Source organism: Heliangelus exortis, chromosome 3 (assembly GCF_036169615.1).
Source record: "Heliangelus exortis chromosome 3, bHelExo1.hap1, whole genome shotgun sequence".
Lineage (NCBI taxonomy): Eukaryota > Metazoa > Chordata > Aves > Apodiformes > Trochilidae > Heliangelus > Heliangelus exortis.
The window spans coordinates 109,414,039-109,436,279 of NC_092424.1; the positions used below are offsets into that span (position 1 = coordinate 109,414,039).

Here is a 22,241-nt window from a genome sequence, read left to right on the forward strand (position 1 = left end):
GGAGTGGGTAAATGGATGCAGGTTCTGAAGATGTATTCCTGGTTTCCCTTGGACAATATGTTGGAAATCATTGACTGGAAAGAATTAAACCCACTATCCTAATTAGCTCTAAAGTTTTGTAAAGTAGCCATTCCTGAATCTTGAATGTTCTTCTAATACTTATTAGGTCACTTTTGGTTTTTGGTTTTTTTTTTTTTTTTTTTTTGTCCTTTTTCCACACCAGTGCTTCCCCTTATCTTTTCCTGGCAGTTCTTCTTGAAGCCCTTTGTATTTCTGAGTTGCTCTTAGTTGGACAAGCTAGGTGAATTATGCCACAATATCTGTTATATTCTGAAAAAAAAAAAAAAAAAGAATCCAAAAAACCCCTCTCTTTTGATCACTGCCATTGTTCTTCAGATTATGGATTAATTCCCATCTATTGTTCAACTAAATAAATTCCTCCAATTGCTCTTCTCCTGAAATTATGTGCCAAATCTTGATTTTCTTTGCTGCTGGCATGAAGCTTTTTAAAGTCAGGGGGAATTTAGCTGTGACAGCTTTGCAAGTAGTAGAAATAGATGTGTAGACTTGTTGGTTCTGCCCCAAGATCCACACAATAGCTATTTCAGTGGTGTTTACTTTCACCCTAGCAGTAGGTCTAGTCAGGCCTCATTGATTGAATATTTGTTAGTGGCTGGAGTGCATCTTTTGAGTTGTTTTTATCCAAAAAGAACCCAGTTAGTGTGAAATCATAGAATTGTAGAATGGTTTGGGTTAGAAGGGACCTTAAAGATCATCTACACATGCCATGGCACAAACCAAGGTGCAGTTTAGTGGGGATGAAGGGGAGAATCATTTCAAAACCACATCCCTGATCCAAAGTAAAAGTAAATGTTTCTGTAGATATATCCTTTAGTACCTGACTCAAATATCTCAGTAAAGGCAGGAATCGGCCTATCTGGGTCAGATGGTGCTTAAGTATTTCTGTGAAGGTTGCCAAAAGATTTCTTACCATCCCAACTGGACATTTGCTTTTCATGTGTGTTTTGTGTGAGTGCTTGGCCCTGGTTGGAATAAATATTTTCTACCATTGTTATTGTAATGTTTCAGTACTTTAGTACTCCAAGAAAGGAGAAATCACAAAAGTAAAGTTATACTTTACTTACTGGTTATAAGAACATTGCTGTTCATCTAACCTGGATTTTTTTAGAAGAGAAGTACCAGAGAAATTCAAGTTAGCAATAAGGCACAAGGAAAATAACAGTGGAACTAGACTGCATTGTCTAGTTCTCGATGACTCCAAATGGAGGTCAAATGAATTTCTGGAAAATACACTTTTGTTAAATTGGTTACTGGATCAAAGTAGGGCAACTGGCTGAAATTCTGTGGTCTGTGGTATGCAGGAGGTCAGACTGGATGATCTAATTTTCCCTTCTGACTTTAAACTCTATGAATGTGAGCAATCCCCCTGATTACAGGACACTTCTGGTCATTCAAAAATGCAGGATCGAGCTGTCAGTTGCCAGTAAAGAACAGTCACTATTTTACCATGAGATTAAGAAATTAATTTTAGGATATCACATAACAGCATTGTCGTATCCTGGTTTATGATGAAAAGATCTTTTTGTAAGCAAGAGAAAAAACCCAAACCAACCCTTATAGCATGATGGAGATTATGGCAACTGTATTGTGAACACAGCCTTTGATAGTGCTTATCACAGTTCGGATTCAAAATCAGAGCTGAAATAGGACTTTGTTTTAGAGTTTCAGTGCCAGGAAGGTTAACGGGTTATTGACAGCTTTAGGAATGAAATGTCAGGAAGGAAATTAGAGCAAACATGTATCATAAGCCAGCACACAGCATGGATGGTTTTAATAGACAAGGCAGATCTTCTGTAGTAACGCCTCCATTAATAGTGCAGTTATCACTGTTTCCAGATGGCAGGATCATAAACACACTGAGCTTTTGCAGGGACCTATAATTTATCCTGATCCCTTCCTCCTCTGGATTCACCCAGAAGGAAGGCAAGTGGTACCACAGCCCACCCCAACTGTTTTTTTTTGGTTGTTTTTTTGTGTTTTTTTTTTTGCCAGGAAGCGTGGGTTGGGGGCAGGATTACATCTGGGGCTCCGTAGAGCCCACCAACAGAGCCTGATCTGAGCCTTTATGGAACATCCACTGCTGTTCTGAGCCACTTCCTTCTCACTTCAGTGTTTCACTTGTACTGGGCTGGCCCATGCTCCAGATGAGAAGGCAGCTTGCAGCTTCTTTGCATCCATTTTAGCCCATCTTCTATTTTCTTTAAATCAACATTTTGTTCCCTAAGTAGACGTTTATTCTGAGTGCGTTTCATTCAACCACTGCAAAAGGATCATTGCAGAGAGAAGCTTGGGAAATTAGGAAATTGATGATATTTTTTAAATTGTATTGCTTGAAAAATTGACAAGCTGAACTAGTCCAGTAAGGACGGGTTTGAACCTGTTTCAAAAGTAGAAGGAAAAAGGAGTGCCTCCAAAAGAAGAAAATACAGAGCAAAAAAATGCTGTTCTCTTCCTATTACTACTGTAAAGATGCAGGACTGTGAAAAAAACATGTCTCAAAATATACTGAAATGGTGCAATGTTTTCAGAAATCTCAGATCGTAATGTTTCTAGGCAGTAGGGGATACAGATGGCAGTGTAAAAAAAATTCCTCATTGTAAATACATTAAGAAATTTTACACATCTCAGTTTAGATTCCTGGGTTACCTAAGTAATGTCTATGTGAAAAAAAGGTATCTACTGGCTTTCAGATGTACAAAAAGGAATAACATGCATTACCAATAGGTTTTTTTTCCCATGTCTATCTTATGCATTTTGGAGGAAGGAGTAGGAAAAGAAAGAAAGAAAAAGAAAGAAATAGAGAAAGAAAGGAAAGGGAAAGGGAGAGGGAAAGGGCAAGGGAAAGGAGAAGGGAAAGGGAAAGGAAGGCAAAGTCAAAGGCAGGCAATGCAAGGCAAGAAAAAAAAAGAAAAAAGAAAATTAAATGGAATGGAAAGGAAAAGGAAAGGAAAGGAAAGGAAAAGGAAAGGGAAAAAAAAAAGAAAAAAGAAAAAAAGGAAAAAAAAAAAAAGAAAAAGAAAAAAAGAAAAAAAAAAAAAGAAAAAAAACCCAAAACAAACCAAAAAAACCCACCTCTATTTAGTTTTGAACTGTGAGTTTTTCCAAAAGCCAGCCCTGGCGCCTTAAATCTTGCTTTCATCAAGAAGATGGTAATTCAAAATAGTTAGCTGAATATTGGTTAGTATAGTATCAGGTCTCTTCATATCTTTCTTTTTGGTATTTGTAAATAAACACACAGGATTTATAGAATATTTCATTTCAATTATTTTGACTTGAACTTTCACCTCTTTGACCTAGAAAATCTAAAGTGCTTTGATAACCATTGTCCTTGTTGGAAACTTATTATGTGGCTCTTTTTGGAAAAGCAAGTTGAATATGTGGCACAGTTTAAGGAATTTTGATGTAATTTGTTTAGAGAGGCTGCTGCTTGACAAACCTTTTCTGAACAGGCTACACGGTAACTGAGAAATTGGAAGTTTAGGGGTTGGGCTGGATAATGGACAATAGATGCTTTCACTCCTGTTCCCTGTTTGAATTCAATCTGCCAAAAATTTAAAATTATTCCCTTTTCATATTGGGCAAGTGGCCCATGAGGAATTGGTTGACTGCCTTGTGCCTGATTAAAATTTGCCCACAGGACAAAAACACCACCCTGCTTGGCATCCTGGCTGATTGCTTTAAAATCTGAATCAGCAGCCATCTTTGGCAGATCCAGATCCAGACCAAGAAGATGTTTTATTTTGCAGAATGAACTTGCTTGTATTTTGTTGTCCCCAGTTTTGTTCTCTGTAGCATCTGTCATAAGTACTACCTATAACATAGCAAAAAAAAGGTTGTTGGATGAATTTTATCTCCCTGAAGAGCGATCAGCGATTGACCCCATCAGCATCAACCCCTTTGAGGAATAAATATCACCCCCAAACATGCTCTGTTTCACAATATCTCTGCATTTCCTAAGAGCTACAGAGACTTAGCCATGCAGCTTAAGCTGACTTGAGCCCAGCTAAAGACAAAGGGAGGAAATATTACAGCAATTAAGTGACTCCAGTTTATGAAGGTAAAATAAAAGCTTGCTAGATTGATGGCTGGCAAGTTCATCCAGTCTCAGAGCTGGGCAAAGAGGCTTCTTTTTGACACCAGGGTGGTGTGTGCCCTTTTTAATATCTCTCCCTCTTGATTTCCTTGCCCTAAGGAAACTGAATATCCAAGACTGAGCTACTGAGCTACTTAAGCTTGTGGGAAGTACAAAACCTAGCTCAAGCTCTTGGGGGCTCTGGCTGTGGATGCCAACTGCTGGCTACTCTAAATTTCTCTTTGTCACTGTTTATCATCCCTCTCCTCCTATCCTATACATAAACATTGAACTTTGATTGCATGGACAATACCCTCTTTGGTACTGCCAAAGTTCTTCTCCAGTTTTCTGAAGTTTCTTCTAATACAGTTGTGGAGCCAAAAGCTGATTGAGAGGGGATGAAGTAAGTTTTGGATGGAATTACATCAAGACAGAGAAGCCCTTCACTGCTTTACAGAGGAGATGATGTCAGGAAGAGACAAGGACCTGCAGAAATAAAGTTGGAAAGAAACAGCAAAGAAAGAGATACTGGGCAAAAGTGAGTGAGAGTGATGAATTTTGGAAAGATGGGAAAGTGGGTTGGGAAATGAGTGGATAAGCTGAACTGAGGGGCAAAGACATAAATAGAAGGAAAGATTTAGTCAAAGTTAGAGAGAGTAGTTTTTTTAATAAAGAATTAAGGAAAAAATGCTGCCATGGAGAACAGAAAATGTTAACAGGAAGATATGTTGAAAAAAAATTAAAAGATTTCACATTATTTAGAAATATCTTGTAGATTCTAAGAAATATGGCAGTGGTGTCACACGTTGGAGGAAAACTGAGAAGGAAACAAGAATGAAAAAGCAAAGAAGAGAGGTTTAAGTAAATATTATTTAAGGTTTGTTTCAGAGCCCACTTAAAGTTTTAGCTGCATAGCTCCTGATGAAATGACCAGGACTGAAATAGCTGCTAAAATCACTAGTTGAATTTCAAACTCTCAGTGTTAGAGTTTATTTTGTAGAAATGTTAGATATTATCATAAAATGTCAGGTTGGAAGGGAACTCAGTGATCATATGGTCCAATCATTCAAATATTATTGTTTATATTACTATTATGCAATAATATATAATAATAAATGGCAAAAAATATAAAGTAGTATCTATATATCTTGCAAACATAGGCTAGGATGAAGAAACATAATAGCCCAGTTGCAAATTAAATATATACTTGCACAGGCAGTTCCATGTCTTCTCTAAAACCAAAAGCATAGGGAAACAGGCCAAAAGTATTACTTTTTAAACACAAATTCTGTCTTTGTTTGGCTGCTTTTTTGTACTGAATTTTACTGCTTTCTAGATAAGATAATTATGTTCTGGGAGAGGAGTGGTTGAGATGAGAAAATGCCTCCATTACACATTGAACTTTTAGAAAGTCCCACTTTTGTTCAGGACACAAATGTCAAGAATAGCTCTATCATCCAAAAAAAATGTGTTGGGATTTATGAAAGGGCCAAGCATCCTGAGTACACCTAGGGTGATGAACTCTTTTGAACCAGACTGGAAACGTGACAGAATGGTGATTTGGAACTCTTAAGATCTTTTGAAGACGTAATTCCCATTACAGGTGCTGAACATTTGGAAATGAACTCTTCTTTTTAAAAAATCCATCTGTGCTTCAAAGTCCATTTTAATTGTAGCTGTTATTTGCTACTGATGGGAGCAACACAAAATGTGGGGCAACAAATCAATTCTTCACCCAAAAGCTATCTGTTAATAAGGTGTACCTGTCATCCTGTGTATATGACCATGTACCAATGCCTACAAAATAGGTCGTGGCCCCAATGGAGTGCCTCAGATTCTTCTCACCTTAAAACAATGAGTTTAGGAGAGAGAGAATTTTCCTTCCCTCCCATAAGGGTTTCATGGAGAAGGTGCATGAATGGTACCACCATGGTAATCTGCAGAAATCTCTACTAATTGAATCTGTGGGGTTTTTTTTCCATTTCATCATCTTAGTCTGACTTCTCTTACCACTTAGCCCAGAGTATTTGTGCAGTACTGGTAAAACGGGACGCTGAAGAGTCAAAATTTTCACCATAAACAGGCTACCATGGGGCATGTTCCTGCCCTGTACAATGAAAATCAGCTTCTTTGGGCACAGTACATGCTGATGGAGGCTTCTGTGGAATATCATTTACAGCCGTGTAAATGATTTGTCCTTTGTAGATGCCTGCTACGATGTGAGAACACTGATGAGTGGAGGGGGAAGGGGCTGACCTTCCACTTACCATATGGAAAACATCTGTAAGGGGCAACATAGCTCCCTTCTAAAGAAATGTGTTGCTGTTTCATAGTTTCATCAAAGTGCTATATAGACAAAAGGTATCAACTTGAATTTTTACCAGGCTTGACTGTCCCAGCCTCTCGAGCCATTTACCGTAATACCAAAGTACTCTTTGAAACGAGACAGGCAGTAATGTTTTACACTGTCTCACACAAAAAGAATGTAGCATCAACTGGAAAAGTATAGAGTAGTCAAAGTGATCCAAAAATAAAACAAAAGAAACAATATCATGCCCTTTTATTGTGGCCCCTTAACTCTAGTCCTCTGAGAACAGATCTGATTGATGTCAGTGATGCAACCTAAAAATTAATGTCAATTATCCAAAACAAAATGGACATAAGTGACTTTAAGGGTCTGATTTCAGTCCACAAAAGCCAGGAAATTCAGAACTACTGAGGAGCCAAAAACGTGGATTTGACATTCCCTTCTTACCAACAGCCAATCTGCTGGGGGGGAGAGGAAAAACAAAGCAAAAGGGAGTTACACCATTACAGTAAATAATGTGGCTGAGACAACACATTCTCTCTTTTCTGAAATCCAATCCACTGGGTCCTATTAGCTTTGAGACCAGGAACTGCAATGTGTTCTAAGCTTGGAGCTCAGTAGCTCCCCTGTCACCTTTCAACTTTTTGAATACTAACTCCTTCATTGCTTTAGGAAAAATAGCATCTAATGAGACCTAGCTGACTCTTCATTTACAGTCATTATTTAGTTTTCCTGTATTTCCAGCCCTTGGAAGGAGGGGTGTTGCTGTCACCATGATTAGTGCCTGTTGTGTATTTGATGTAATCATTGTACCTCCAAACGAGATCTACCTTGTGCTCTTTGATAAATGAAAATGCAGTAATCAAGCTGTTCTGGTGTCAGCATCCACATAAATGAGAACTTTCTAACATCAAAGAAGTACTTCAGAAAAACAACAGCATCAACAACAAAATTTCATACAGGATTTAAATATTCCTCAATGTTATTAAAAAATATGGGCTGCAGTATCTTGAAAAGCCCCTGATGGAGTTACAAGTGGGTAATCCATCTCCTTATTTGTAATCCTGTATTTAATGACTGAACAATGGCAATCAGCCAGGAGAATCTCATGGCCTAACTAGTTTGTTTTCAGTCACAGAATCATAGAATGTCAGGTTGGAAGGGACCTCAAGGCTCATTTGGTCCAACCCTTCTAATATTATTGTTTATATGAGGTATCTCAGCACCCCATCAGGCTGAGATTTAAATAAATTTTCCACTACTTCCCCTGAGAGACCATTTCAGTGTCTGACTGTCCTCAGAGTGAAAAATTTTGTTCAATTGTGTTCAGTTGGAATCTCCCCAGGAGCAACTTGTGCCTGTTGTCTTGTCCATGTAACTCCTTGTAAATAGCAAGTCTCCATCTTCTTATAGCCCACATTTAAGTACTGGAACATCATAATAAAGTCTTAAAAATAAGTCTCTTCTCAATGCTGAACAAAACCAGTTTTCTCAGCCTCAATTAAGTATCAGTTTTATAGGTGTGCATATAAATGTATGTGTTTTCTAAAACTGGATTCAAAAGAAAAATATTTGATAGAGGTGGGATTGAAGTAGAGTTTGATGTGATGGGTCATACCATGGAGATATTGTTAATAGCATTGTTCTGTCCTAGCATTTCAAAATAATTTTTGTTTAAGTAAAGTGTGCCATCTGGGTCTCTGGAGAGGAAGTGTAGTATCTAAGTTCAGAGTCTGCCTTGTTCTTTCTTTTTTTTTTGCAAAGTAAAAATTGTTGTCCCTTCCACAGCAGATCAGTCAGAATTGATCAAAAGTTTTAACATTTTTATGTTTTCTTAATTCTTTTAAAATTTTTAAAAAGTTTTTAGTCAACTAGGATATTTTGGAGTTCTTCTATTTTCAGCAACTGTCCAATGCCTTTAGGATTGAACATTTTGACAAGACATTAGGTAGAGAAGGAACAGATGGACAGAAAGACATTTGGAAAAATTATAGAGAACTTGAGCCACACATTAGGGACATTAGAAGTCCATCTTACTTCATGAACCATTCAAGATATGAATGTTGACATAAGAGCTTTTAAAAGTATAATGTTAAAAAAAAAAAAAGAGAGAAAAAAATTATCCTTCCTTAGGCTCCCATGTTTCTTGGTACACCTAGACACTTCTGTGTCCAGTTCTGGGGTCCCAACACAAGAAGATCATGGAGCTGTTGGAGCAAGTCCAGAGAGCCACAAAGATCATCAGAGGGTTGGAACATCTCTGATGTGGAGACAGGCTGAGAGAGTTTGGGTTGTTCAGCCTGGAGAAGAGAAGGCTACATGAAGACCTTAGAGCACCTTCTAATACCTGAAAGGACTACAGGAAAGCCAGAGAGGGACTCTTGACAAGGTCATGGAGTGATAGGACAAGGGGGAATAGTTTCAAGCTGAAAGAGGGGAGACTTCAATTAGACATTACCAAAAAATTTTTTCCCCTGAGGGTGGTGTGACACTGCCCCAGGTTTCCCAGGGGAGCTGTGGCTGCCCCCAGGAAGTTTTGAAGGTCAGGTTGGACGGAAGCAGCCTGGTCTAGTGGGATGTGCCCCTGCCCATGGCAGGGGGAGTTGGAACTTGGTGATCTTTAAGATCCCTGCCAGATCATAGCTTGCCAGAAGCTCTTTGTATGTGCAACAAGATCTCCTTTCCATATAGGCTGCCTTACACAGGAACACGCCAGGCTTTGGGTGCTCATCACATGCTGTTCAGTATGCCTTTAGTTCTCATTAGATCCCTGTCTAAATAGCTAAAGGAGACTGTCCTGTAGGTGGCTGGTGTTAGGAATTTCTGGAGAGACCCCCAGGTCTTGAGGCAGCAGTTCCTGCAGCAGGAGTGGTGGTGAGGAGGACTCTGCCCTCCTTACGTGTCCCTGCTTGCTCCTTTACCACCCACAGTCAAGCTCTACAGCATGTCTCAGGGTTAAGATCCTAATTGCAGGCTGTCAGGAGATAGTGAGCAGGGCCACAGTCACACAGACCAAGTCAGGGGATGTGGTATTGTTCACAGATGACCAGATCATTCCCGTTACCGTTTTTTTCCTTCTCTCATCCGCTTTGCACATACTGAAGAAATCTGTGTTTCATGCTACTTTCTTTTCCACATCCTTGTCCTTAGAACTTGCTTGAATGGGATGAATGTGTCATTGCTTTGACATGGCTGGCCAGTTCTAAAATGGATTTTTATTTGAGGGAGGAGAATCTTTCTCTGATTATCACCAATTACAAACAAAGTGTTAACTGTTCAAAGGAATTAACTGCTCTGCTTTATATTTTTTTACAGGCACATTACATCCTTTGCATAAGGAGTAGGACATCCTGCATATAATTAAACAATAGCCTATAATTGCCAAAGTTTTAAATGCTTCCCGTCATCAAAAATCAAATAACAGTTTCAATAGATGCCTGGATTAAAGTTCAAATTAGGGCTGGAGCTTTGTTTTGAAGGATAAGGGCATTTGGCTCATACTTTGACGACCATTTTTTAAGTTTGGATTTGATCCTGGTCTTCAGAAGTTCAGGAGGGGCCAGAAAATGTATTTTGATTCTGGGCTATTTCTAATATAAATGTCATAAAACCTGGTAGCGTATCATAATTTATTCTGCTGCTAAAGTATTGTTTTAACTGCTGAAACTGCCTCAGCACTTGGATTTTTTTCTTCAGCATGCTGTAGAAATACATGTGGAAGATCGATTGGATGCCATTCTGCAGCCTAATCCTAGGTAATTTATTCAGTTTTACCTGAGAGAAAGGTCCAAATATATGTTCTTCTGGTTTTAATCAGTCCAACTACAATTGATTCAACTTTTGCCTGAATAAGGAGCGAGTCAAAACTGAGCAAGAGCCTCAAGATTTGGCTCTTATTCATTAACCTCAGGGCAGGCTTCATTTTGTATGATTTTTAAGCTATTAAAATGTTGGTTGGCTTCCATTTGAGCTCAAATTCCTAATATCACCAAATAATTATGTGTAGATGATGAAATGAAAAAACAGGCATGAAGTCTCCGAACGCACGTTTCAGTCTGGGTGGCTGAAGTGGCTCATAACATTCAATGCATGAAAATGGGGTGGATTGAATAAATTAGCAGAATCACAAAAGGAAACCACTATAGGAAATAGTTTTACACGTGTAATCACTGAAACACTCTAGTGAATGTGTCGATCTCGACTAAATAAATATATTTGTTTATAGACATGCTCTGTATTAGCTTCCACTCTTTCACAGCACTTTGCCAAACAAAATCCCACTAGAAGTAGGATGTTCGCACCCGAGTAGGAGTTTCTTGGATAAATATTTTTTCTATATTGAGACCAAAACCACTTCTACAAATTTCAGACTTTGATTGAAATAGTATATTTCTTTTTTTTTTTTCCTCTTTCTCCCCCCCCCCCTTTTTTTTTTTTTCTTTTTTTTTCCCTCCTGTTTCCTTCCCACCTCCTCCACTGGCAACCTCTGGTGCGTTACCTTAATTCCTCTGACCTCCTTGCACTGCCGTGCATCAGTCAGTAAGGAGCAGGGCAAGAGGTGGCCTCACCCAAACGTTGCCACCAGCAAAGGGTCTTGGAGCCTGAGAAAATTTATCTGTTTACAGACCCACTCTCTCTCCTTGGGTTCTTATTTCCCTGATGAAAAAAGGAGAAAAGGGATGCTATGTCCTCTGCAGAGCACCTTCACAGGATGTTTCCAGGGGCAGGGGATGCTGTAAAATGCCATTAGATCCTGCTTTTTGATGTGATTTCAACATTTTCAAGGAAGGAATGTAGGTGAGCTTTCTTGTTTTGCTCAAATAATTGAATTTATTCCAATAGGTGCCAAGTTCAGCATCCATTTCTGTACACCTGGTGTTTTAGCCATTACAATGGAAGATATAATGTAATGAAAATAATAATTATGGAATAGCATACTGTGTTTTCAAAATGCCATGCATTAGCTCTGCAATCAAGCAGTCCTCAGAAAAGGTTTTCAGTGAGTGATGGTATTTCTGTTTCAAAGGCAGGGGAAATTGAAACACAGAGGCATTAAGTGGTTTGTCTGAGGCCACACAGCAAGTAAGTGTCAGAGCTGGGAGCAGAGCCCAGCCCTGGCTCCTGCCCTTGTACTCAGACGACTGTACCACACCATATTGTTTCCAAATAAATGTGCTAAAAAAAATCATATGCTGAGCTCGTGAGCAGTAGTGACACGGTGGGAGAACTTAAGCTCTTTTGTCAATTCTTAAAAAAAAAAAAAAAAGAACCAAAACAAACCTGAGCCTCTCAAGCAGCAGATGGAAACAGTAAAAAGTCAAGAAAAGCCATCCTTGGAGAGAGGGAGCCATCCATGTTATTCCATGCCAAATTCCTCACAGGTTGAAGGAGTTTTTATTGTTGGCTTTCACGTGGGAGTGCTGTGACTGTGCAGTGCCCTGAGTCATAAACCAGAAGTTTCAGAATCTAACTGTACCTTAAGTCTTTTCTTTGTATGTCTCAAGGCTTCTAGCTTCAGACTTAGTTCTTGCTGCCATACAGCTAAAGCAGCAAGTTGAGACACATCAGGAGACATTGCCTCTGAAGTACTCAAAGTGCTTTGACCAGCTTGGTCTAAGGTGATAAAATGAACTGAGTGTGATACTCAGGAGGAAATGAGGAATACTTAGGAACCATTGCAATGAGGGGGTTAAGCATTCTCAGTTGTTCTGGGGTCCAAGCAGTCGTATCCATCAAGGTTTGGTGCCTGATGGAGACCTGCTGCGTGCCAGTGGCATGGCATGGGTAGACAGTTAGACCCACAGCAACTGGATTAGCTCCACAAATTCCTGGATTTCAGCTTGTTCACCAGGAGGAGCATCCCTCTCCCTCAGTCAAGGGAAAGGTGGTGATGGAGCCCAGTTACAGGTTTCTGCAGATGGGGGGAAGGAATTTCTGCCAGCAAATGGTGTGCTAGTGAAGGAGGGCTCAGAAGAATTTCTGTGTGCTAAGCAGCATCGCTTTTTCTCTGACAATTAAAAAGGGTTTCTTGCTCTCAGACAAATAAAATCTATTAAAGTTGGTGGCAGTGATGGGAAGAACTTTGCGAAAATATGTTTGTTTTGCAAAGCTGGCTGCCAAGTATTGTTTTGTAGTTCCATTTTTTCCTTCTTTCTCCACTGTTTACAGTACCAACTGAGAAACTTGAAATGATCTCTCTCTCTCTCTCTCCCTACCAATTTTGTTCTTTTTTTCTTTTGGCAGACATTGGTACCCCACTCCCACACCCCAGTTCTTGCTGCAACAGAAGCTGTGATCCTTTTGCCTTGTTTTTCTTTCTTATAATATCAGCCCAGCCCTGAGAACAGTGTTTGCTAGTTATCTGCAACATTGCAAATTTGGCAAAATGAGCTGGAGGACAGTAGTACAAACCCTCCATTTTGTTCTCCTTTCCCTGGTGGTATTCCATGATGGTCTGAGAAATATATTTGATCCTCCTTTTTCAGAGATCCTATGTTTCCATCAACCTTAGGAATTGAGTTGTTCCCAGTAGCAAAGAGCAACAATTAAAAAGTTGGGTAGTTGAGATCTAGACTATGTTTCTTAGCAAGCCTGGATGATATATCCTGGATGTATCTTGTTCCTGGTCACAGCAACACAGTTTTATGTGATTATTGAGAAAGTTTGCATTGTTGGCAGATAAAAGGTAAACCAAAGCCCAGAACTGACTGGAAGCATTTTTGTTACAAGCTCTTGCAGGGTGGTTCACTGAGGCTGTGCTTTTGCCAGTGCATGATGTTTGTGGTCATCTATGCAAAGTGTGTCCCCTTCCTTAAGGACAGGTACTCATGGTGTGGAAACTTCTGTTGCTGGTGTCTCCCTTTATAGCTGAAGGCTCAGGAAACCAAGCTAAGGAATAAAACTGTTTCCTTTGTGTTTCTTACACCCTCCTGCAGTTTCTTGGGTGATAGCTTAAGGACCAATGTGGTTGTGCTTCCAGAGGGACCATTCCCATATGGATAGATGGATGCTCTAGTTTTCAGGACATTGGTGTGACCCCATTGTAAAAGAAATCTATGAGGTTCCATGGCTACAGCAGGGCAGGTGATCCAAAGCATCATGCAGGTTTGTTATGTACAAAATCTGGGTGTTCATAGATACCTGTTTGGGATTTGTTCTTCATTATTGACCACATACTAGACATATTATACATAAAATGTTCCCTCACCCTCTGAGTAATATCAGACATCTGTGCTTTGGCTACTGATTAAAGATGGATTTGTACAGTTGGAGACTTCAGTGCTATTGTTTTAAATTGGAGAGAGGATTAGCCATTATATTTCTTTTGTAACACGTATGCACTTAAAATAATGAGAGTTTGTATCCATACAACTTTAGTTAAACTTAAACAGAAGCAACTCATTCTGAACAACATATGGATTTTTTTTTTTTTAAACGATGTTACTTATACTTTGCCTCCTAAACTAATTATTATTTTAATCTCTAAATAAGCTGACACTTCTTTGCATGTGGTTTGTCTGTGCAGGCTGGGAAAAATTAGAGGAGTAACCTTTTAATCACAAGGGGTTTAATATAGATGTTTTTATGTACAAAGAGCTATGAATCTGTCCAGGATGACTTGTTTGATATTATAGCGGGCTAATGAAATTTCAAAGTTAACATTCCCCAAATAAAATGGAAAGAAGACACAGGGAGAAAAGGGCAGATTTAAAATCAGAGAATCTTTGTGTTTTATGGGTTCCAGGTTATTTGGAATGGAATGAAAGTTAATGCTACATCCTTTTTTTCCATCCTGCCAGCCAGTGTCTGATCCAAGAATGTCTCTTATTTAGAGGGCAGGGCTCCCTCCACTGTTCTTAAATAAAGGCTTTCACTGTCTGAGATCTGATCCTCCCTGATTTTCACAGTCACACTGTATGACTGCATGAAGAGAATTATTTAATGAAGTTTTACATAGAATTCCCCAATCATAAGCCATTCGGAGTCATATGGTTCATCTTACACTTACACAAATATCAGAGAATAGAGTAAAATTACCAAAGGAAGAAAGGATTATGTCATGTCACAAACAAGATGTGCCTATTTGTATTTATGTTTGCTAATGAAGTTCAGCCAGGGCTTGCTCTTTGATTTTGATATCTCTGCCTGCCATTCCACTTTATGCATAGTAATTAAGCCACTTGCCCACACACATACAAAAGGACACCAAGAAAGGGAGACATCCAAGTCTTAAAACTGATTTTTGGTAGCTGACTTATACAGGACCTGTAATTCAGTATTTATCATCTTCATGTGATGCAACATACCTGTGGTATGACATTGTGCCCTGGCTTTAAAGTCAGCAGAGCTGAAGAGTTAAACCAATGGAGAATTTGGCCCAATAAACTTTAGTGTGCAGGATTCCCACTGGAGATGCTTTACACTTGATTTTCCAAATTTTGTCCGAAATAAGAATTTAACACGAGCCCACTCAAAAATCACAGCTGTTTCTTTCTCCTGCCAAAATTATTCTTTCTTATCATGCTACATCCATGAAATTAACTGGAAACTTGCTAAAGTGTCTGTTCTGAAGTCTTTTTCTAATCTAATCTGTTAACTTATTGAGGAGTGCTCACATCTTCAGGAACCTGTTTCCCTAAGTCACAGCTGCAGTATATTTTGTGCTAATAAACATGTGATTTTCTGCACCTAAATTGGTCCCATGAACTCTTCATTACACAGTTTCATTTCATGTGACTTACTGTGAGGACAGGAGTTTTGCTGCCTTGGGCTACCACTACAGGAGAGAGATGGAACCAAAAAAAGAGCAGAAAATGGATGATTATTACATTTGAAAGTTAGTTGACCCAGGCTTTTTGTTTCTGGTTGTCTTTTTAAGATACTGGTTTTCCCATCTACTGTTTTTTTTTCCATTGGTTTTCCCAGAGAAGATCTTTATTTCAGAATCCAGTGTTCTTTGATAACTCAGAAGCACCATGTTTTCAGGGGAGGGTTCCTATATTGTAGGCAGGTAGAGGATGCTAGAGAAACTCTAAGAAGGTTCTTCCCATGCTGCTTAGAGGAGTTAGGGTCAGGACTGGGAAGTGGTGGACTAAGCAGCAAAATCATCATGCTTTTCCCCTAGATGGGAGGACATGTCATGAGTCAACTGGGCAAGACAAAGGTCGTGTTTCTACCTTCACTTTGGTCCAGCATGTTTAATCCCTGGTTGTGGATAACAGCAATTGGTCCTTTCACCTTCAGTGAGGTCAGAGGATGCAATGCAAAATCTTCCCATATGATAGCAAGGAGCAGGAAGGGTTTCTGTAAGAGCTCAATTGGCCAAATAAAGTTTTATCAACTTTATATCAACACATATATATATTTGTACATAACGTTATATCAACAAATGCTTTTCAGAGCATGGCATCCATTCTGGGAATGTGAACTCTGTAATTTGTGCCAAGCTGGGGTATTACCCATGTCTGAAAGGTGGTCCTTTGAGCACTCGTGCATGCGGCTGGTACAGTAGCAATCTGATGGGCCTTCAGCTGGGCAAAGAGTCAGCCCACAGCAGGAAAAATCAATGCACAGCCTGGTGGGCAGTAACTTCTGAGAGAGAACACACAAAAAAAAAGTTACATACAGTAAACACTTCAAAAAAAAGGGCTTCAGGACAGACCGTGTCTTTATGTTAGCTCCTGACACAGGACTATAGCAAGACATATCAAGAAAAATGGGTAGAGTTATGGCTCGACATTGTAATCCCACATCAAGAATCTGCATCATCCCCTAGCAGTAATTCTGAGCCAAATAATCCTAATTTTTAAAAAAATATAAAATTAAATACTGACATGGTGGCATAAAGCACCCAAAGGTGTCATCCAAACCTTTTAGATTATCCCAAACCACATTAAATGGATGCCACGTACATATAAGCTCTCTTGTAAGGGCACATCTTGCAAGTTTTACAAAAAACATATTGCTGTTTTTCTTCACAGTTCTTGGCATGTGAGGATATGTCTCAGTATTAGTAAACTTAGTATTATTCAGCTGTAAACATCTTAAAGATAGTTGGTGTAACTCAAAACTTTAGGATAGCTGTAAAATAGTTGTGCTATGCATGAAAGCATTTTGAAGGTGAACCTTTATTATCTATTAATCTATCAAAATAAGAACGAAGTGTTATCTTGTTATGGAATGGGATGAATCAAACTCTCTCCTCTGAAATACTGATTTTCAAAGCAGTTACCTGTAAGCTGAGGTTGAAGGTAAAGATTGTTTCTAGGTAAAATGCTTCAATTTATGGCCAAATTCCGTAATAAAATATGCATATATCAAAATCACTTTCTCTGGCTTGCGAGGGAAAAAATGTGTTGTTTTCATTATTGCTGAACTTCAAAATGGCTTAAGGAATTTTGTTGGTCCTTTCCAAAGAAATTGAACTTCAGTCAGAGATTAAAGCAGAGGAAATTTCAGCCCAAGGGCAAATGTTTCAGAAAGTTTAAAGTATGTGAGTTAAGTGGGAAATAGTTTTCAATCTGAAATGCAGCCACACAAGTTATAATATATTGCTAAATATAGCCTGGTGGGTGTGCCCAACTTTTTGAAGGTGTTATCCTTCCTCCTGTGAAACTTGCTTCTAGAATGACCTTTTCAAGGCTATAACTAACGGTATAATGTTGCCTGTGTTGGAAAATGTTAAACTTCATTATTTCCCAGGTGAGCCCAGCCAAGCCCATCTTTGCTTTGCAATCAAAATTCCTTTAGCAAAATCCAACCTTTTATCTTTCATGTGGATCCAGCTTCATACTCAGCTTCATTTCTCTTCAAGCAAACTGCACAATAGCCCTGAATATTTGTTTATGTGTTAAAGGTTGTCACTTGGGTTATGCAGCTCTGTAAAAATATTGGGGTCAAGGAGCTAAAAACATTACTTTTGCATAGACTTCCAAATGCCAGCCATAATGGTTTGGGCAAGCTGCAGATCCAAACTCCCTTGGACTTGCTGCTTGTGGTTGTGGGAATATATTGGAACCTTTCAAAATTATTGGCTAGTCTGTTTTTGTGCGTTTCATGTTTGGGTAGAGAGTCTTGGGTTTTTTCTCTCTTTTTTGTTTGGTTTTTTTTTGTGGTGATACTGTCATGGCTGATGACTGGCGATATATCCCAGGGCTAATATTCTGCACTTTGACTTTAATGCCATATGCTGATAGAGCTCTTTATTGGGGTATGGTGTTGATATAAAGGATGATGTAATGAACATCTTGTACATATTTTCTTTTGCATATTTAGTGTCTGCAAATGTCGCTCTGAATTTGCTGCTTTTGAAACCGTTCCCTTCCATTTTGGGATAAATACTGTTTATATACAAAGTTATCCAAGGTTATCCTTTGCTCTTAATGATACTCTGCTAATTCTAGTTTAAGAGAGGAGAAATTGATCTCGCTGAACTTCATTAGGAAATTGGTGGGGCCCCTAAAAATGGTAGTTATAAATGGCACTTCCTAAGTGCTCCAAGTTGAGAGGTAGAAAATAAATCTGACAAAGCACTAACTGTAATGAAGTTCATGGCTGTATTTTCATTTTCAGAACTGAATGACTGCTGAAGGTGAACCAAATAAAGCAGAAGTATATCAACTCTTTTCCTTTTTGAAGATGTCATTAATATAACCCAAAAAAAGCACAATACATTTTAAAACTGACAATATCCCCTTAAAATACCTGGTTTGCAGTGTGCCTAGGGTAAAAGAGCATAGTTTCCTATATTGATTTCCTAAAACGAGATGTTAAAAATGCATGAAAGGTATTTTAGTGAGACAGTGTCATGGGATCTTTCAAAGTTCTTTTCTAAATGTTATTTAACTCTTGCACTTCTTTAGCATTGGAACTACTTGATCCCAAGCTGCAATATATCAAATATCAAATTATTTGGTACTGACCAGAAGATCTTTAAGATTAATTTGGTTTTGGGGGCTGGGGATTATACCAGTGTCTGTTTACATAGCTTTAGACTCAGACTGTAAATTAGATTTGGAAAACTGTAATTATTCAGTAATTTATAGGCTATTAAAATAGTTTAGAAATTATTCTTGAATATAGTGAAGAGAGAACACATGGTTATAAAGGAAAAACAGATTCAGCATAATTGTGTATTTCTGGCCTCATCTATTTTGCAGGCAATTAAAAAAATAGGATGTTACAATTTTGCCTATCTCTGGCTCTCCTGAAATAGAGTCACTAACCACTTGTTAACCACACTGATTTTTTTCTCTAATAGGCGAAATGGCTGCTTATAGCTTCTCCACCAGAAATGTTCAGATTAAGCACACTATTAGCTTGCAGCCAGAACAGCCTACAAAACAGGAAGAAAGCCTTGCCTTTCTCTCTGCCTTCTCCCCTTGTTTCAGTTGATGTGATAATTCATTGCAGATTTTCTCTTTCTTTGACAGAGTGCCTACCGCAGGAACGGGATGACTTTTCTCGCCTGCTAAGATGGATGTGGCTGCACCAACAGGAAAGACACTGTTATACTAAGGTGATTTTCATTTTCCTCTCCTTGGAAGAAGAAAAAAAAAATACATTAAAAAAAAAAAATACAACCTCCAATGTCCCCGTGTACCAGTGAGTGGGCTGGTTTGTTGTGACTATCTGCTGGCTGACTCTGTCTCTCTTTCCAGCCCCCTCAATCGTTATTCTTGTTTACTAGCTGGAACATTTAGCTAATTAATGGCAGGATGTTTGGGATAGCGTGTAGGTGGACAAGAATGCAGATCAGACAATGCTGAAGTTTGTAGGGGACTTGCTGCTGTCAGCCTCTTTCTGGGATGGCATTTTTATTTAAGTGTTTGGAGGTCTGTGTGTTCTCCTACAGATGGTTGGGGTTGTTTTTTTTTTCTTTTTGTGTAAAGCAGGATGGAGCAGAAAGAGGCCAGAGATAGACTGGGTTAGCTAGGTTAATACAAATTATATAAGGGTTATACATGGTTTCCGTGTGAATTTCAGAAAAGAAAAACTGTTTTACACTATTTTCCACTGATTTCTCACAGTTTTGGAGTGTTCAGACAGTGTTGCCCGGTATAATCCAGTGAGGGGCCTTTATCTGAGATTAATAGCGAGTTCAGATCCAAAGGTATTCAGAAAAATAAAAATAATCAGGTAAACTGTCTTTCACCAGCTAGAGACTTGTCTTTTTGCAGACCCCAGAACAGGTGAAGTGGTCAGCCCCAAATTCTCAATATTGCTGGCAAGCCCCAAATTCTCAATGTCACCAAATCTCTATCTTTTGATTCTCCATGCTTGAGCTGTGGCACTTTGAAATCAAGAAAAGCCTTTGCAGTGATATCCCACTGGATTGGGCCCCTATGCAGAAAAATATATCCTAAAGTATTGAGATAACTGAGTCTGTCTCAGTGCTTCTGAGTGGTTAAGCAAAGGCTTAATGTTATGTACTTGCTCAGCATTTGCTGCAGGAAGCAGATGCTGTCTCTGTTGTTGACAGAGGCAGGATTACTCTTGGATTTGGTTAAAAAAGAAATGGGCTCTCTTTTTTTCTTTTTTCTTTTTATTTTTTTTTTCTTTTTTTGCCTTTTTTTATACTTTAGATCATGTTGTTTGTTTCCAGTTTTATTTTTTCAATCTCAGTCCCTCCCTCCATGCTTCTTCCTGTCCCCTGCTCCTCCAGCTTTTGCTGGCCTCACAAACACATTCATTTCTTCCCATAAAAACTGTACAAATATAGAGCTAACCACGATGATGCTTGACCAGAGAAAAGGGCTCATGCTCCAGCCTGTCCTCAGGATCTGCAGGCAAGTCCTGCTCATGTCCCTGCCCTACCCATGAGTCCAGGGCTTTGCTTCCTCTGCCCAGGCTTGAAATCTTCCTTAAGCCTCAAGTTAAGACAGAAGCACTCAAGAGATTGAGTGGAGATCAGCAAAATATTCCTTTCATATACTGCAGCCATCCTTCTCCTTTGTGCTTAGTATGTGAGGTCTTAATTTTTACTCCCCCTGTAGTCTCTTGTGGCCATTTGTAAGTGGTTTTGTTGCCTTCCTTTCTTGACCTGCTTGCAAAAACTTTAAAAATATGGGTATATTTTAAATAAACAGGAAAAAATGTATTTTCGCAACCAGAAGATTGTCAAAGTGAACTTTGTTAATCAGATATTGCTGCCATCCATAAATTGTTTCTTTTTGTGCTTTTCTTTTAGCTACTTCTGTTTTCTGGAATTAATCTGTGTGTAAAGGACTAAAAGCAATGTGTACAACGCAGTGTATTAAATGGGGGAGGGCTGGGGGGGATTTTTCTGATGTTCCATCTGTGCTTCTTGAAATATATGATTAAACTTTTCTTTTTATCATCACTCTTATTTTTGTTGGCGTCCTTAATCATGGAAAATTATATGCTTGCTGTAAACATCCAGACTTTTTAAAAGGACACCAGCATTTATTGTATTTGGTTTTGATCTGCAGGGATATAGTCAGAAGAAACCATTTCAGGCACTGGGTACTGGAATCAAAATTCATTCCTTAGCTGTATCTCTCCCAGATTTTACATTTTAAAATATGCATAAACAGGAAAAATACTGGCACTTATTTTTTACTGGTCTACTTAAAGTCCCAGAGAATGAAGTCTCAACATACATTTCTCTCAGAAATGTGACAGATCATGTTTTTGTTGGTCTGCTGTATGTTTGTCTATCTTGAACAGGCTGACAGGCAATTATTTATAAAATCTGGGTTTGCCCAGTAAACCCATATAATAACCTTTCACTTCTCTACATAAGGCAGTGAGCTGAATTTAGAGTAAAACAAGGTAGGTTATGTCTCCCTATCTTGGACTTGACCAGTTTATTCTTATTTTGGGAATTAATCGGTTTTTTGGGTTTTTTTCTTTTTCATCTTTATCATTTTCTATTACTCTGTTTAATACAAAAATGAGACCACTCGTGCTGCATACAGAGGATGTCTCAGCACCACTTGGGGTGCTGCAGAAGCAGAGATGTTTGTTTAGGCTGGTGCTGCATGTTTCATCTTAAACTTTTTTTCTTTGTTGTATGCATAATAGTTTGAAATTCAATTAATTGCTGCATACAAATAGCTTTGGCCTTGTGGAATTTCACCTTGCAAGTTATTTGGATTCTTAGCAAGGATTTATAGGAACTGCTTATTATTTAGCAAGTTATTAGTTACCTGAAGAAGGGGAACAGATCCAGTGTTCCAGGGAACAGATCCAGTATGAATAAGACTATGTAACTTTTAAAGGAGTAGGAGATTTTTTTTCACAGTTCCATGTCTGCCTTGCTGTGTGGGTATATTGCCTGATGTATTCTTTTTCATTTTCCTTATTCCACTTCTCCACAAAATAGGGACAATAATTCCCCTTAAAATTATCAGAGCTTAGGGAGGCACAGCACAGATTTCTCATTGGGCTTCATCTCATCTCCTGACCTGTCCTTTCTTGGGTTTTCTTCTGAAAAAATAAAGCCATTTAAAAGGCTTTTGCCATTATCTGAACACCAAGAGATGCTGACAGTGCTCCAGATTTCTCCAGAAACACTCAGGACCTTGCAGAGTTTTGCCCTCCTGGGTTTTCAGAGTCCACTTTGCTTTTTCAAGTCAGGATCTCACTTGGGGGGGAGGTGGGGGGGAAAGAAAAAAAAAAAAAAAAAAAGTGTTTTCTGGCACTTCTTGAGGTTAGATGAACCTTAGCATGGTATTAAAGTTCTGCCATCAGCCATGTGTAGATCTCATAAAATGTTTTACAGCTTCCCGTCTAGCTCGTACAGAATGTTTCATAGTA

The 22,241-nt window shown here is 38.8% G+C and overlaps 1 protein-coding gene across 4 annotated transcripts in view; it reads left to right on the forward strand.

Annotated features, from left to right (window-relative positions):
* SUPT3H (SPT3 homolog, SAGA and STAGA complex component) overlaps window positions 1-20,802 on the forward strand; it is a 263,127-nt gene extending 242,325 nt beyond the window's left edge. For all 4 annotated transcript variants that reach the window (XM_071742148.1, XM_071742149.1, XM_071742150.1 and 1 more), the window contains one exon: window positions 18,893-20,802. In XM_071742148.1, coding sequence (XP_071598249.1) covers window positions 18,893-18,934 — 42 coding nt within the window. In that variant the 3' untranslated portion in view covers window positions 18,935-20,802. The remainder of the gene's footprint in view (window positions 1-18,892) is intronic.
* Window positions 20,803-22,241: the final 1,439 nt, after the last annotated feature.